This window comes from Nerophis lumbriciformis, linkage group LG30 (assembly GCF_033978685.3).
Source record: "Nerophis lumbriciformis linkage group LG30, RoL_Nlum_v2.1, whole genome shotgun sequence".
Lineage (NCBI taxonomy): Eukaryota > Metazoa > Chordata > Actinopteri > Syngnathiformes > Syngnathidae > Nerophis > Nerophis lumbriciformis.
In genome coordinates, this window is record NC_084577.2 from 18,085,087 (window position 1) to 18,103,754 (window position 18,668).

Sequence of the window (18,668 nt, forward strand, 5' to 3'; positions counted from 1 at the left end):
TCGTCAAAACCTCTTCAAACTTGTCCCATTTGTCTGTGCTACGTTTGTGCTGCAACAATGTTTTGTCCAGCTATTACTTTTTGTGTCATTAATTTGTTAATATTCATAACCACCCCCAACCTTGTCAAAAAAAACAAACTTGGCCCAAACATTTTTGCTGCAAAAAGTTTTTGTCTAACTGTTGTAGTTTTCATGTTAACATGTTTTTTATTCATAATCAGCCCTCCCACTTTGTCCCACACATTTGTGCTCAGTTTGTGCTGCAATGTTTTTGTGTAACTATTATAGTTTTTGTTACTAATATTGTATTGTCTTGTAATCAATGTGTTATTATTCATAACCAGCCCTCCAACTTTGTCCCAAATATTTGTGCTAAGTTTGTGCTGCAACTTTTTTCTAACTATTATGGTTTTTGTTACTAAGGTTGTATAATTTTTGTTATTAATGTGTTACTATTGTCAAAATCTCCCCAAACTTGTCCATTTAGGTTGTGCTATGTTTGTGCTGCAAAAAAAATTGGTCTATCATAGTTTTTATGTGAACGTGTTATTATTCAAAACCCCCCCAAACTTGTACTATTTGTTTGTGTTACATTTGTGCTACAAACATTTTTGTCATTGGCTGTCGTTAACGACTCATTCTGCTTCTTTTCCTCAGCACTGTTCTTATGGTTGGAAAACAAAGTTATGTCGATCTCTAGCTATAAGCCAATGCTAGCAAGTAGGACCAAATGTTTTGGTCGGATCTAACAGGGTTTACTGTGACATTCACAACAAAACAAAACATTTTATTTTTAAGATAGATAAATCATGATTTAGGTACCAGGACTGTGCTGAAATTTTAAATGACTGAATGCAGCTGAGATAGGCTCCAGCACCCCCCACGACCCCGAAAGGGACAAATGGAAATGGTTGGGTGGATGATTCCTTGTTGTTTAGAAGAATAGAGTCTATTGACTGTTAGAGGAAGTTGTTCACACTTAAAATGTTAATTGGAAGTTGTTCACACTTTAAATGTTAATTAAAAGTTCCCTCTTTAAGCAGCCAACTTGTAGGCTTTCCTTGAGGGGCCTACTGTTTGGACCCATGATGCTAATCTCTTTCCTGATCCAGCCTCTTTTTCCACCTGCAGGGTCACTTAAGTGAAGGCTACGGCAAGCTCTGCAGCATCTACCTCAAACTGCTCATCACCAAAATGGAGTTTCACATTAAAGTGAGTTAGCCTGGCCTATATAACGCATTGAGACTCCCTCATCACTCATTATCTTTGTCTCACGCTCTCATTTTAATGCCGCCATGTTTCTGTGGGGGCATGGGCGGGTTTTCCTAAAAGTAGACTTAGACTTAGGCTTAGACAAACTTTAATGATCCACAAGGGAAATTGTTCAACACAACAAGCAAGCTCAGTTACAATGATGGAAAGTGTAAGGATGGAAAGGACAATGCAGGTATAAATAGACTAATATAGCGATAAAAAATCTAACATATATACGAATATATACATAATATGTGTACAGAATAATATATATACAGATATATTATATTATGTCTATAACAGGGGTGCTCACACTTTTTCTGCAGGCGAGCTACTTTTCAATTGATCAAGTCGTGGGGATCTACCTCATTCATATATATAATTTACATTTACTTATTTATGAAATATATGTTTTTGTTAACAAGTTAAAAGGTGTTTAATGATAATGCAAGCATGTTTAATACATATAGTTAATATTGTTAAAAAATTAAAGGTGTTTAATGATAATACAAGCATGTTTAATACATATAGTTAATATTGTTAACAAGTTAAAGGTGTTTAATGATAATACAAGCATGTTTAACACATAGTTAATATTGTTAAAAAATTACAGGTGTTTAATGATAATACAAGAATGTTTAATACATATAGTTAATATTGTTAACAACTTAAAGGTGTTTAAAGATAATACAAGCATGTTTAACACATATAGTTAATATTGTTAATAAGTTAAAGGTGTTTAAAGATAATACAAGCATGTTTAACACATATAGATTCCTTTCTTTCATGTAGGCAAGAATATAAGTTGGTGTATTACCTGATTCTGATGACTTGCATTGATAGGAATCAGACAGTGGTGCTGATAATGTCCGCATTTTCGAATGGAGGAGAAAAAAAGTCCTTCTTTCTGTCCAATACCACATGAAAGTGGTTGGTTTTTGGCATCTTATTTGTCCAGCTTCCGTACTCCTTTGTATACACTTTACAAGAAATACATTGTCGGCAAACTCCGTAGCTTTCTGAGACTCTTATTTTGTTAGCGCAACTGTGCAACTGTGCAGTTGGTCTTTGGAGTTTTGACGACAGGTACGGCGCCAGTCTGTTGAAATAAAGTGTTTCTCGCCTTCCAGTCGGTAATTTTAATGAGCTGGCAGCAGCCAGCGTCATCTCAGAAGACCCTCGGGTGCCGTGAATGTCAATCAAGTGACAAAAGTGACGTCATAGTGAAGATTTATGATCGCTCATTTTTAGTACTATTTTTTTAATGCCTGGCTGGTGATCGACTTGACACACCCTCCGAGATCGACCGGTAGCTCGCGATCGACGTAATGAGCACCCCTGGTCTATGACATATATACAATATATACCAATGACCATGTACAATATTACAGTATATACAGTTTATGTGACAACAGCAGCATAAAATAGAGAGTAGATCCAGCAGGAAATATAAAATAGACATTATAAACATTATAAACAAAGAGAAGTAGCTTACATGTCAGGTGTCAGGTAATAGGCAGAAGTCATCTATTGCTGTATGGCGAGTGATTATACAGCTGGATGGAGTGTGGAATGAAGGAGTTCTTGAATCGCACAGTGCGGGAAGGAAGTTGAAGGAGCCTGTTGGAGTATGAGCTCCGCTGTCCCTTAATTGTCAGGTGGAGTGGGTGGGCAGGATTGTCCATGATGGCCAGCAGTTTGTCCAGTGTCCTCCTGTCCCTCACTGACACAAACGCCTCCAACTGCGTGCCAATAGTTTGGCCGGCTTTCCGGATCAGTTTATCAATCCGGTTTGAGTCCATTTTGCCGGTGCTGTTCCCCCAACAAACCACTGCAAAGTACAGTGCACTGGCCACAACAGACTGATAAAATATCTCCAACAGCTTGCTGCACACATTAAAGGACCTAAGCTTCCTCAGGAAAAAGAGTCTGCTCATGCCCTTCTTGTAAACAGCTTTGCAGTTGTCCTTCCAGTCCAGTCTGCTGTTCAAGTGGACTCCCAGGTACTTGTACTGCTCCACCACTGCCACCTCCCGGCCCTGGATCTTGATGGGCTCCACCGGGGTCACTCTCTTCCTGAAGTCGATGACCAGCTCCTTGGTCTTGTCCACATTAAGGACCAGATGGTTCGCCTGAGACCACTCCACAAAGTCAGCGATCAGTGTCCTGTACTCCAATTCCCGTCCCTCCCTGATACACCCGACCACAGCAGAGTCGTCAGAGTATTTCTGCAGGTGGCAGGACCTGGAACTATACTGGAAGTCTGAGGTGTACAGGGTGAACAGGAAAGGAGACAGGACGGTCCCCTGTGGAGCACCTACACCACTGACCACAGTATCCGACAGGGAGCTCCCCAGTCGCACAAACTGGGGCCTGTCAGACAAGTATTCAAAAAACTAAACTAAAGGTATTCGGACATCCTTTCTTAGGGCTGGGTGATGTATGGCTGAAAACTGTATCTCGACATAGGGTTTTATGTCATGTGTCCAAATACTTTTTGAGCCTGTGAAAACTGATTCAATAATTTCTAAATGGTAAATGCCATATTTTCACTAAACTCTTTATATTAAAGCTGAAAGTCCCTGTGTTAGATAGACCTCATCATGTTTTTTTAAGCTAAAACCTCTCTTTTGTGGCCCTTTATTTTAGAACCCACGGTTCCCTGGCAACCTGCAGATGTCAAACAGACAGCTTGAAGAGGCGGGAGAGAATGACGTCAACAACTTGTAAGTAAGGCGAGCCGCTGCTATACTTAATGGATCTCGGTAGTTTGATGCAATCTGTTGAACTTCTTTGATTTGTTTGGATTTGAAATGATTGGAAAAATTCAACTGAGGCAAACGTCTGCCATCCTGAAGCGTTTGATTAAGGTCCGGCCATTGTTGCCAGATGGTAAATGACACGTTATAGTAACAGAAGCTTAAAAACTTCGTATTTTGAAGAAAATTATCGCACTTTGCTCAGGACTAGGGATGATGTTCGTTAAGAAATTATCGAGTTTGAGACCATTATCGAATCCTCTTATCGAACCGATTCCTTATCGGATCTCTTATCGAATCCAGGATAGGTTGTTGTGTTTTGAGTTCCAAAAGCCATAGATGTTATATGACTGGGCCGGCACGCTGTTTATATGGAGGAAAAGCGGACGTGACTGAGGACAGCATGCGGCCGTTATAGGGTGAAGGTTTCAGGTGAGAGAGGACGCTAAAGGCACGCCCCCAGTGAGCATATAGTGCTGCTATGTGCGTTTTAAATTAAAAAAATTGCAGAGAAACACATCACCAACATGGACGAGGTGCCGCTCACTTTCGACATCCCGGTGAAGCACACTGTGGAGAAGAAGGGGACCAGCACGGTAGTGAATCGATACGCACAACGGGGCAAGAGAAGTCGGCTTTTACTGTTGTGCTAGCTTGCTATGCTAATGGCCAACGAGACTGACTTTGAAAATGAGGAGAGGGAATCTGGCGTGTTTGATGGAGAACTTGCCCAGCTGTTCATTTCGGACACAGAAGATGAGGACTTTGATGGATTTGTGGATGAGGACTGATAAAAAAAATAAAAAAAATAATAATAATAGATTTTATTTGTAAAAAGCACTTTACATTGAGTAAACAACCTCAAAGTGCTACAGCGTATTAAAAAATAAATAAAAAGATAATAAAAAATAAAGTAAATTAAAAACTAGAACAGCCAAATAGCTAAAACTAGTATGCATATATCTAAAAAAAGGCTTTTCTTTAAAAGAAGGGTTTTTAAGCCTTTTTTAAAAGCATCCACAGACTGTGGTGCCCTCAGGTGGTCAGGGAGAGCGTTCCACAGACTGGGAGCGGCGGAGCAGAAAGCCCGGTCTACCATTGTTCGTAGCTTTGTCCTCGGAGGTTAGAGGAGGTTAGCCTGTCCGGAGCGGAGGTGTCGTGGGGAGGATTTGGGGGTGAGTAGTTCTTTGTGGTAGAGGGGGGCATTTCCATAAAGGCACTGGTGGGTTAGTAGGGATACTTTGAATTCAATCCTGAGTGGAACAGGAAGCCAGTGAAGGGATTTGAGAGTTGGTGTGATGTGGTCATATTTCCGCACTCTCATCAGGATGATAATGTGAGTACAATGATAAATACTTCAGTAAAATACAATCGAACTCAGCTTTGCTCCTGCTGCCTTTTTAAAACAGCGTCCATGCATGCTAGCGTATGTTTTAAGATAGCGTATGTTTAACCATGCCTTCCGGCCCAATATATGCTGCGCCTTATTTATGCGTTAAATACAGAAATAGCACCCCTAACTGAAACGGCGCCTTTTAATACGGTGCGCCCTATGGTCGCGAAAATACGGTATAGTGGCTTCGATAACGGGAACCGGTTCTCAAAAAGGGATTCGAATCCATAGAATCGGTTCTTTTCTTATCGAACAATCGGGAGAACCGGTTTCGAACATCATCCCTACTCAGGACCATCTGCAACATTAAAGGGGAACTGCACTTTTTTTTTTTTCAATTTTGCCGATCGTTGACAATTCACAATCAGAAAGTAAGACAAGAACACTTATTTTTATTTTTGTATGCATTTTAAATCGTAAATAAAGGTTAGAAAAATATTGCTAATATTGGAGCCACTATTTGCATATACAGGGCTATAAAAACACCCAAACACCTCTTTTAACGTTTTACATGCACGCTGTAAGTATATACTGTATGTAATGTAGTAACAGGCATATTCGTAATAACATTTACGTATTTTTCTCATTTTAAGCACACAGTGGGGCATTCATTTCATGGAAGCATCACAACATTTGTTTTTTCCTTCAACAACAACACTACTACTCATGCAGACTTCATGAGCGACAACAAACATAATATAACAATAAATGAATACACATAATCCTGGTAAAGGGTTGAATAAAAGTGGGTGCAAACGATTCTTTTTTGTAAACTTCTCGCCATCTTAACCTCTTAAGGCCCAAGCTGTTTGTTTACATGCTTTTTTTTTTATTTCTCTTTGCTATTTGGGCTTATTAGACCCTAATTAGAATAACAACTAAGAATCATCTTTTTATATGATGTACTTAGTCCACAAGTAACTAACGTGTACCTCATGTTTAGTGACATGCTAATTCTTATTTTTACACTTTTTTTCCCCAAATTCCATTGTATGTTATACTCTTCTGACACCACCAGATAGCAGTATAAGTGTCCACATAAGTCCTATAAGACCCCAATTCAGTAGTGTACACAATTTTGGAAATAAGAGCTAAAAGGTGCTGTCCACGCATGTGGCCAACTAACCCTTTAGAGGTTAAGTTGGCTGTCAAAGTTGACTAACTTCTCAGTTAAGGGCCACAACATTCTACTATCTATGTGAGCGGCATGGTTTATAATCTAGAATTAACTTACACCAACTCAGAGACGATAGAGCAGCTCCCCAGCACATAATGTCAATATAGCCGCATAAGCTATAGTGTATCTCTCTGTGTATCGCTAATACTTGGTTAATATTCAGGTGATGAAATGTAAACGGAGTATTGTTGGCATTTTTTTATGTTTATTGGGGGGCTTTAGGTGGACGGAATAGAGGAGCTCCCATTGACTATATTGTTAGCTGATTTTTGCTAACTTTTATTTCTGATTTAGAATGCATATAAAAAGAAAAACGTGTGTTCTTGTCTTACATAGGAATTGTGAATGATAGGAAAACTTAAAAAAAGTGCAGTCCCTCTTTAATTGTGAGGTATATAGCTTATTATAGTAAACACTGTGAGTATAAAAGATCGACCGATATAGCTTTTTCGGGACCAATAACGATTTAGTAGTCAAGGAAGCCAATAACCGATATTTTGAGCCGATGTTCATTTGCAGTAAAAGTTATTTAAGCATGAATAATATGCGTTAGTAAACAGCTGGACAAGGCTTGAAGTTGTTTTTTTAACATCATTTTTTAAGAAACATCAGACCAGTAGCGACATAATATTTTATGTGGTGCTAATGTTGTGGTTAATTTAGCACCAAAAAACTTCAACGGATTTCACAAACACCTTTACTACGTGTGTGTGTGTGGAAGTCGCTTCCTAGCGGTCCCACTGTCAGACACGGTGCAGGAGCCAAGCGTGCAGGTTTTAACAAGGTTTTAATGATATTGTTTCAACGCAAGTTTTTCTCTCCAGCAGGACGCGACTTTCCAGTCATGTCCGTATCCTCTCTGTCTCTCTGCTCCCGGCCGCTTACTGTTAAAGACAACAGATGATTAGATTAACACGTACCACCTGTGAAATCTAATCACCTGCCAGCTGTGTCTCGCCATCAGCACTGCCATGCACCCGTCTGATGGTGCTCTGTCCTCAGCACTATGGACAAAGGCGGTGACCTTTGCTCCTGCAGGCAGCGCTGACAACATCTCCCCCCACAGCGTGTTTAAGAGGAGCATCAACATTTGCATTTCAAAATATGGGCAATCCTGGGAACAAATATGTGATTTCTTTACATCACAGTAACTAACCACCTACTTAGTTTTATGCAATTTTAAAATAGTTTATAGATTCAATACTTCCTTGATAGGAAGGAACCCTTAAGGGGAACATTATCACAATTTCAGAATGGTTAAAACCATTAAAAATCAGTTCCCAGTGGCTTATTATATTTTTCGAAGTTTTTAAAAAATGTTTACCCATCACGCAATATCTCTAAAAAAAAGCTTCAAAGTGCCTGATTTTAACCATCGTTATAAACACCCGTCCATTTTCCTGTGACGTCACATAGTGAAGCCAACACAAACAAACATGGCGGAAAGAACAGCAAGCTATAGCGACATTAGCTCGGATTCAGACTCGGATTTCAGCGGCTTTAGCGATTCAACAGATTACGAATGTATTGAAACGGATGGTTGTAGTGTGGAGGCAGGTAGCGAAAACGAAATTGAAGAAGAAACTGAAGCTATTGAGCCATATCGGTTTGAACCGTATGCAAGCGAAAACGACGAAAACGACACGACAGCCAGCGACACGGGAGAAAGCGAGGACGAATTCGGCGATCGCCTTCTAACCAACGATTGGTATGTGTTTGTTTGGCATTAAAGGAAACTAACAACTATGAACTAGGTTTACAGCATATTAAATACATTTGGCAACAACATGCACTTTGAGAGTGCAGACAGCCCAATTTTCATCAATTAATATATTCTGTAGACATACCCTCATCTGCGCTCTTTTCCTGAAAGCTGATCTGTCCAGTTTTGGAGTTGATGTCAGCAGGCCAGGGAAGCTAGGGTCGATAGGGGGTTTAGCTTGCTCGTCTGCGGGAACAAACTGCCGCCATTGCTTGCCGTGCTACCGAGGTCCTTTGTCCCTGAATTGCTCACACACTCCGGCAGATTCAATGGGGGTCTGACGGCAGATTTCTTTGACTTTATCGTTGGAAATGCATCTGCTTTGAGTGTCGCAGGATATGCACACATTCTTGCCATCTCTGTCGTAGCATAGCTTTCGTCGGTAAAGTGTGCGGAACAAACGTCCAATTTCTTGCCACTTTCGCATCTTTGGGCCACTGGTGCAACTTGAATCCGTCCCTGTTCATGTTGTTACTCCCTCCGACAACACACCGACGAGGCATGATGTCTCCAAGGTACGGAAAATAACAGAGCTGATTTGACTCGGTGTTTGAGAAAATGGCGGATTGCTTCCCGATGTGACGCCACGTTGTGACGTCATCGCTCCGAGAGCGAATATTAGAAAGGCGTTTAATTCGCCAAAATTCACCCATTTAGAGTTCGGAAATCGGTTAAAAAAATATATGGTCTTTTTTCTGCAACATCAAGGTATATATTGACGCTTACATAGGTCTGGTGATAATGTTCCCCTTTAAATACTGCGAACATTTGAATGAAAACAATTCTGGGCTCCTTCACGTAACTTACAGTTGAGACGTTTTTCAAGCTGGCTGACATAATTTCTTCCTCGATGTTATAGAAAGTATGAGAATTGCGTAAGCTGCTGCCTGCGCTTCTCGAATATGAGAATGCGAAAGCTGCTCCTTGCGCTTCTTTACTTCGAGAATAAGCCCCCTTTTTGTCAAAATATTTACACAAAGTTTTGATATTTGGCAGCGATATCTTGTCTGTCGTCCTTATTTCCAACTGATTGAATCATGGAACATGAAACTCCGCGTACTCCTTTAATGAGCCCTCGCTGCAAGTATCGCAGACGAAGGCTTGCAGTTGTTGCGATGCCAGGAAAGGACAAAAAGTGGATTTCCTGGTAATTTTTTTTGACAAATAAGCTGAGACGATGTACTGCAGGCAACCTGCACTGCAAGAATGAGTAAAAGAGAAAAGGGGGCGTGGCTGCTTAAGCATCGCGGTCGACCACACTGGAGAAGAATTCAGATATCAAAACATATTTGGAGTGAATTATTGATAATTATTCATTCTGACTCTTAAATGAATGGGATAGTGCTTGAGCAGTAGTTATTGCAATCTGCTGAACTAATTATTTATTTTTAATTGCTAAATAATGGTATTATATGTATATATATTGTATCTGCTAATGTAGTTCTGTTGTGGTTGTTAAAAAAAAGGCAGGTACCGATTAAAAATAAAAAGGCAGATACCAATATACTTAAAAATGCCGATAATCGGCCGCTCTATATCCAAGTATATATCCAATTATTGATTCAAGCTGTTTCCCAGCAATGAAGCTGATGATATGCATTGTGATAACGATCAGTTTCCTGTTCCGCTACAGAGGAAGTGTGTTTAACTGTATCTAAAAATGTTTTTTGTCTCTGTCTGTCTCCACAGCTTCCAGTTAACCGTGGAGATGTTCGATTACCTTGAGTGTGAACTCAACCTCTTCCTCAGTGGTAAGCCCTCGGGGTCCGAGTGGGCACTCGGCCGTGATGCAGACACACATGTACTGAAGCACAAAGTTCACGTTTGGGCAGGCGGGACGCCTCTGTGATTTTAAGGGTGTACAAAAATAGACACTTTTACCGTCAGACCAGTGGAGCGGAGCGTCTGGTTGAGTGGTTACGTAGCGTTGTTGTCGGGATGAGTCATCACAGGTGAATGCCTAACTGTATGGACGTGGCTAAACATAGACTGCTAGGATGTGACCGCGAGCTGAGCGGAAAGACTGGAAAGCTGCAGTCTTACACTCTTCAATGAATTGGAGGAAATGATGTTCTCATTTCTTTTTATCGTGGCTTTTAGTCTGCATCCCGTGCATATTATTTTCACACCCCCATTCCCTTTCATTTACCCTCTTCCCTGGACAATTCCACTTGGATATGCACTCAATACTAGTAACACAATTAGGTACAGCTGCTAGTAGGTGTGTCTCGATCTGGTATTGATATTGCATAATAGTCCGATATCGGCAACATAAAAAAACAAGTCTCTGACTATATAAGCTAAAGTCTCTTACACAAGCATTTTAGTGAAATCATTTACACAATATAAATAATGTAGACGATATGCTACTAGGAGCAAGCAGCTATACAAAAGCTAAGCACACCATAGCAAACAGGCTAGACATACCTAACAAGTGTTTTTAACTGAACAATATTGTCGTTTAAAATGGGACATTTTTCAATATAAACAAGTATCAAATAATTATAGTTGATTATTACTTAGAGATAAAAAGTCTTCAAGGCAGAAGCGTATTAGAAAGTATGCAGTAACAAACGTGTCCGCATCATTTAACTTAAGTAAACATGGCTTCCACTCTAGTCGGTCTCAGTACTGGCACATTTGTGGCAACGTCAAGGATTTTGTGCAATCAAATTTAACATTTTTGGAACCGAATTATTGCGTGTAGAAGATTGATAAGGAAGAGGACAAGGATTTTGGCTCTGGCAGTTTTACAAAATATTTTGCTTTGAAGTCTGTTTGAAGAGCGTGTCTGTGGGCAAGCAGTTGGAAAAAGGCGTGTTTTAAAAATTTCATGTGAGTTCCTAAAACATGTTATTTTCACCTGTATTTTGCTCTGTTGTCATCTATTCATTTTGCAACCTTCTATTTTGGCGAATAATTATGACGCCTATTGCTTTTTGAGGACATTTTCTCTCGACAAATGCGACCTGAGCGCCGGAGCGTTCACATTGAGGACACATCGCATGTAAAGAGGTCTGGGTCGGATATGAAAAAATCGGAATTGCACTGTTCACACGTACATGAAAAAAATCCCAAACAGGGCGCATTTGGGCGTAAAAATCTGAATCTGATTTTAAGCACTTTGGAGCGTTTAGATCTGTGTCACTTGAGGGCAAAACAATCCGATTTGATGTGCAGTGAATGGTTGTTTGTCTATACAGTTGAAACTCAAGAAATTTGAATGTCATGCAAAGGTTTGTTTATTCTAGCAAATAGATTTACAAGGTGCAACTGATGACATAGGCTCATAACGTGCAACACAAGATATTTCAAGCCTTCTTTTGAAATAATAATTCTAATGATTATGTCCTACAGCTTTATGAAAATATTAGAAAATATGAGGTTTTCAAAAACTGTAAACCATGATTATCAAAATTAGAACAAAGATTTGGCAAATGTCACTTTGCATTAAATGAGTTTATATCACATTAGTTTTACAATGGAAGTTGAATTGCTGACATGAATGGACTGTTGTACGATATTAACATTTTTGGAGTTTCACATGCATTTGCCATGTCATGACCCTGATAAAGACAAGCAGTATAGAAAATGGATGAATGGATGTTTGCACTCTGTATCTTAGGTCAAGAGCCATGCACACTTGAGTGCGTGCCTAAAACTTCCTCTTTAGGTGTTTCGTCATATGTGGTTTAAAAGGCGAGGACTGATGTGTCTGTGTTTGTGTAGTTTTTTTGTTTTTGTTTTTAAGCAGTGCAGGAAACCACGCCTCTGCAAGGCTTTCAGCGCCTAGCTTTGGCGATGACATACGGGCAAGAGGGGCTTAATGATGGAGGGAGAGAAGTGGTCGAACAAGCCCTGTTAGTGTTCCGGTTGCTATTCCCTCTCTGTTTAACTATTTTCCTACTTCAAACCCAGCAGGGATAATTTTCGCCACATGACAAAAAAAAACTTATGATGTAATGACCTTTAATTCATGACGGAAAAGACACATTGTGCACTAGTCATTAAATAATATCGCAATACTAAGGAAAACTCGGCACTCGGGGTGTAATGCAGGGGGGCCGTGCGGCTGCGCGAGGCTAAACATGTTACACACACAGGAAGAGGAAGCAAAAACAGGCAAGATAATTGCTAAGCTAACCGCTAAGACCTATTGTGCAAAACCAACCTCTCTTACCTTTTGGCTCCTGTTTTTGTGTATTTGGGATCTGCATAAGTCCTGAATATGTGAAATCAAACCACAGAGTTATTGCAGAGATATTCATAAAACAGTCTTGCCTTCTTCCATACTTCCTCTAAGCAAGCCGTTTGGAATTTGCTCAATTTGTGCCATTTTTCCCAAGTGTGACTTCTGCGGATATCTCCATTAATGGTAGAGATTTACCCGAAGAGCTTTGCGCGAATCTGCCATTGTCGTCAGCGCTGCAGTCAAGAAGCTCCTTTTTTTGTTGTGGGGCAGACTGGCTCGTACATGCGCATGCATCCGCCAATTTTGCCATTTCTAATAGAAAATAGCGTAGAGTTATATCCATACTTGCCAACCTTGAGACCTCCGATTTCGGGAGGTGGGGGCTTGGTCAGGGGTGGGGCGGGGCGTGGTTGGGGGCGTGGTTATGAGGGGAGGAGTATATTGACAGCTAGAATTCCCCAAGTCAAGTATTTCATACATATATATATATATCTACATCCTGAAAAAATGCAAACAAAACTGTGTTTAGATCATTGATACTTCAAACTGGCATAAATATAACATGAATATAACATAACTTGGCTTCTGAGGGCTTCAAAATGTAATAAATAAAATGCTAAGGTTTTTGATAAACAAACAATTATTTTAATAATCAAATATGGTAATTTTAAATGAATTATTATGATAATTTAAAATTAATTATTTCAAATATGTTTATTTTAATGTACCGGTATACAGGTAAAAGCCAGTAAATTAGAATATTTTGAAAAACTTGATTTATTTCAGTAATTGCATTCAAAAGGTGTAACTTGTACATTATATTCATTCATTGCACACAGACTGATGCATTCAAATGTTTATTTCATTTAATTTTGATGATTTGAAGTGGCAACAAATGAAAATCCAAAATTCCGTGTGTCACAAAATTAGAATATTACTTAAGGCTAATACAAAAAAGGGATTTTTAGAAATGTTGGCCAACTGAAAAGTATGAAAATGAAAAATATGAGCATGTACAATACTCAATAATTGGTTGGAGCTCCTTTTGCCTCAATTACTGCGTTAATGCGGCGTGGCATGGAGTCGATGAGTTTCTGGCACTGCTCAGGTGTTATGAGAGCCCAGGTTGCTCTGATAGTGGCCTTCAACTCTTCTGCGTTTTTGGGTCTGGCATTCTGCATCTTCCTTTTCACAATACCCCACAGATTTTCTATGGGGCTAAGGTCAGGGGAGTTGGCGGGCCAATTTAGAACAGAAATACCATGGTCCGTAAACCAGGCACGGGTAGATTTTGCGCTGTGTGCAGGCGCCAAGTCCTGTTGGAACTTGAAATCTCCATCTCCATAGAGCAGGTCAGCAGCAGGAAGCATGAAGTGCTCTAAAACGGCTGCGTTGACCCTGGATCTCAGGAAACAGAGTGGACCGACACCAGCAGATGACATGGCACCCCAAACCATCACTGATGGTGGAAACTTTACACTAGACTTCAGGCAACGTGGATCCTGTGCCTCTCCTGTCTTCCTCCAGACTCTGGGACCTCGATTTCCAAAGGAAATGCAAAATTTGCATGGTTGGGTGATGGTTTGGGGTGCCATGTCATCTGCTGGTGTCGGTCCACTCTGTTTCCTGAGATCCAGGGTCAACGCAGCCGTCTACCAGCAAGTTTTAGAGCACATCATGCTTCCTGCTGCTGACCTGCTCTATGGAGATGGAGATTTCAAGTTCCAACAGGACTTGGCGCCTGCACACAGCGCAAAATCTACCCGTGCCTGGTTTACGGACCATGGTATTTCTGTTCTAAATTGGCCCGCCAACTCCCCTGACCTTAGCCCCATAGAAAATCTGTGGGGTATTGTGAAAAGGAAGATGCAGAATGCCAGACCCAAAAACGCAGAAGAGTTGAAGGCCACTATCAGAGCAACCTGGGCTCTCATAACACCTGAGCAGTGCCAGAAACTCATCGACTCCATGCCACGCCGCATTAACGCAGTAATTGAGGCAAAAGGAGCTCCAACCAAGTATTGAGTATTGAGTATTGTACATGCTCATATTTTTCATTTTCATACTTTTCAGTTGGCCAACATTTCTAAAAATCCCTTTTTTGTATTAGCCTTAAGTAATATTCTAATTTTGTGACACATGGAATTTTGGATTTTCATTTGTTGCCACTTCAAATCATCAAAATTAAATGAAATAAACATTTGAATGCATCAGTCTCTGTGCAATGAATAAATATAATGTACAAGTTACACCTTTTGAATGCAATTACTGAAATAAATCAAGTTTTTCAAAATATTCTAATTTACTGGCTTTTACCTGTAATTCTATGGCTTGATGTAATAAGGACTCAGAAAAAATAAAAATACAATTAATGTTGATGTTTTTAGCAAAATATAGTAAACATTGATTTAGTTTTTTTTTTTAAATTAATAAATATATTTATTTTTAGGTAAGATAAACATAATAATACAATGTATCTTTAGTCTGGATGATTTAGTTCTTGTCACCCTGTTGTCCTCCCATCGTGAAAAAAGGCTGTCCTCACTCAAGTCCGCATGGAGCTGGAGGGGGCGTGGCCTCCAGCTCCGGCTGAAAATCGGGAGATTTTCGGGAGAATATTTGTCCCGGGAGGTTTTCGGATGAGGCGCTGAATTTCGGGAGTCTCCCGGAAAATTCGGGAGGGTTGGCAAGTATGGTTATATCATATGTCAGTGGAAACGCTAAAGCTACAACAAAGATGACGGCAAGAAGATACAGTCGAAGTAGAGCCACGTAGATAAGACCGCCTGCAAGATGGCACATTCTGCAAAGGCGGTCAGAAAGCGGCTTAACGATGGTCTGTAAAACATAATCTTTGATTGACAAAAGAACCACCATAACATGTTATGTAGACCGCAAGGAAGTGTTTAAGACTTAGACAAACTTTATTGATCCACAAGGGAAATTGTTCCTCTTTTAAATGTACATAAAAACTTAAGCGGACCTCTTTAAAGGGGAACTGCACTATTTTATAGTGCTATGAAGCACTATAAAACATCCAAACACCTCCATTAACGTTTTATATACACACTGTAAGTATATATAAAATCTTGTAACGAGCACATTCATAATAACATTTACGTATTTTGATAATTTTTAAGCATACGACAGTGCATTAATTTTATAGACTAGGGTTCTGCAACCTGCAGCCCTTTTATCCCGCTGTTGTGGCTCCAGCTAGTTCATGCTTCTGTGTACTGTAGTCACTACGCTGTCCCTTGAGGCATCGTCGAGAGTCTTTCAAAGTTCTGCATCAGCATTTCAATTCTCTGGGCAGTGTTTTCTGGTGAGAAACCATGACACTTACGCTGCTACGTACGGTTAGACTTTATTTTAGGCAGTTGTCAGGCTACACAAAAAGATTTGGAGGGGGACGACAGAGCTCGCCTTGACGCAGCAGTTCTTTTATCTATAGAATATAATAGAGCAATAGTACAGAAACATGGAAGAAAATTGTATGTTTGACAACTAGTGTTAGGCATAATGCCCTTACATAATACATTATTATAATATAATAATATTATATTATAATAATATAATATATATATAATAATATAATAATAATAATATAATATAATAATATAATAATAATAATAATAATATAATATAATAATAATATAATATTATAATAATAATTATAATAATGGCAACTTTAACTACTATGGGGGAATAATCAACAACTCAATGGAGTGATAATCATGTAATCCCACAATATTCAGTTTATGGACAAGGAGAGAAACAGCCCCCTAAGCACATTCAATCGCCGTATTGACTATAATTTATTATTCAAAGTAATTTGCCTAAAACTGATATACAGTATGATGCTCTGGTCAGCGGCCATTTTGTTTTTTGTTTCTTTTTTGTGTGTTTGATTGATTGATTGAAACTTTTATTAGTAGATTGCACAGTGAAGTACATATTCCGTACAATTGACCACTAAATGGTAACACTCAAGTTTTTCAACTTGTTTAAGTCGGGGTCCACTTAAATTGATTCATGATACAGATATATACTATTTTCATAATACAGTCATCACACAAGATAATCATCACTGTATATAAATTGAATTATTTACATTATTTACAATCCGGGGTGTGGGATATGGAGGGGGGGGATAAGTTTGGTTGGAATCAACACTTCAGTCATCAACAATTGCATCATCAGAGAAAATGACATTGGAACAGTGTAGGTCTGACTTGGTACATATGTACAGCAAGTATTGGACAGAGAGAGAGAGATCAGAAATTATAAGAAAAAGTGACTACATTTGATTGTTTACATTAGATTATTTACAATCCGAGGAGGTATGATGAGGAAGGGAGGGTGTTAGTTTAGGGTTGAAGTTGCCTGGAGGTGTTGTTTTAGTGCGGTTTTGAAGGAGGATAGAGATGCCCTTTCTTTTACACCTGTTGGGAGTGCATTCCACATTGATGTGGCATAGAAAGAGAATGAGTTAAGACCTTTGTTAGATCGGAATCTGGGTTTAACGTGGTTAGTAGAGCTCCCCCTGGTGTTGTGGTTATGGCGGTCATTTACGTTAAGGAAGTAGTTTGACATGTACTTTGGTATCAGGGAGGTGTAGCGGATTTTATAGACAAGGCTCAGTGCAAGTTGTTTTACTCTGTCCTCTGTAAAGTTCTAATCCGCGACATGTTTATTTTGTGTCACAGGCGGCAAATGGCCCTCGAACCCTTAATTTGGCGTCTCCATTTACCTTAACATGCACAACAAATACAGGGAGAACATCCATCCATTTTCTTCCACTTATCCGAGGTCTGGTCGCAGGGGCAGCAGCCTAAGCAGGGAAGCCCAGACTTCCCTCTCCCCAGCCACTTTGTCCAGCTCCTCCCGGCCAGGCCAGCCGGGAGACATAGTCTTCCCAACGTGTCCTGGGTCTTCCCCGTAGCTTCCTACCAGTCGGACGTGCCCGAAACACCTCCCTAGGGAAGCGTTCGGGTGGCATCCTAACCAGATGCCCGAACCACCTCATCTGGCTCCTCTCGATGTGGAGGAGCAGCGGCTTTACTTTGAGCTCCTCCCGGATGACAGAGCTTCTCACCATATCTCTAAGGGAGAGCCCCGCCACCCGGCGGAGGAAACTCATTTTGGCCACTTGTACCCGTGATCTTGTCCTTTCGGTCATAACCCATAACCCAAAGCTCATGACCACAGGTGAGGATGGGAACGTAGATCGATCGGTAAATTGAGAGCTTTGCCTTCCGGCTCAGCTCCTTCTTTACCACATCGGACCGATACAGCGTCCGCATTACTGAAGACGCCGCACCGATCCGCCTGTGGATCTCACGATCCACTCTTCCCTCACCTGTGGACAAGACTCCGAGGTACTTGAACTCTCCACTTGGGGCAAGATCTCCTCCCCAACCCGGAGGTTGCACTCAACCCTTTTCCGGGCGAGAACCATGGACTCGGACTTGGAGGTGCTGATTCCCATCCCAGTCGCTTCACACTCGGCTGCGAACCGATCCAGTCAGAGCTGAAGATCCTGGCCAGATGAAGCCATCAGTACCACATCATCTGCAAAAAGCAGAGACCTAATCCTGCAGCCACCAAACCAGATCCCCTCAACGCCCTGACTGTGCCTAGAAATTCTGTCCATGAACGTTATGAACAGAATTGGTGACAAAGGGCAGCCTTGGCGGAGTCCAACCCTCACTGGAAACGGGTCTGACTTACTGCCGGCAATGCGGACCAAGCTCTGACACTGATCATACAGGGGGCAGACCGCCACAATCAAACAGTCCGATACCCCATACTCTCTGAGCACTCCCTACAGGACAAGTCCAGGGAGAACATGCTAATCAAATTTTTACTGTTCTTAAAAAACAAACATCAATTTACGTTTGATTTTCTTTGATTTAAGGGAATAATGTAATCTCCAACACCATCAGCGTTTGTAATTGAAGTCCATGTTTTTTTATGCCATTTTTTTCTTGGAGTTGATATCTTAATGGTTTGCAATGAACTCAGCAATAAAGTCTACGGTTGATTTGTCGTTGTCCAGCGCTATTTTCGAGCCTATGTGAGCTATTTATGAGCCACCACTGGTACTTACTATGATTGATCTTTTATTA

At 40.4% G+C, this 18,668-nt stretch overlaps 1 protein-coding gene across 3 annotated transcripts in view; it reads left to right on the forward strand.

Annotated features, from left to right (window-relative positions):
• hip1 (huntingtin interacting protein 1) overlaps window positions 1–18,668 on the forward strand; it is a 128,527-nt gene that overhangs the window by 61,613 nt on the left and 48,246 nt on the right. For all 3 annotated transcript variants that reach the window (XM_061925691.2, XM_061925692.1, XM_061925693.2), the window contains 3 exons: window positions 1,132–1,212; window positions 3,904–3,980; window positions 10,035–10,096. In XM_061925691.2, coding sequence (XP_061781675.1) covers window positions 1,132–1,212; window positions 3,904–3,980; window positions 10,035–10,096 — 220 coding nt within the window. The remainder of the gene's footprint in view (window positions 1–1,131; window positions 1,213–3,903; window positions 3,981–10,034; window positions 10,097–18,668) is intronic.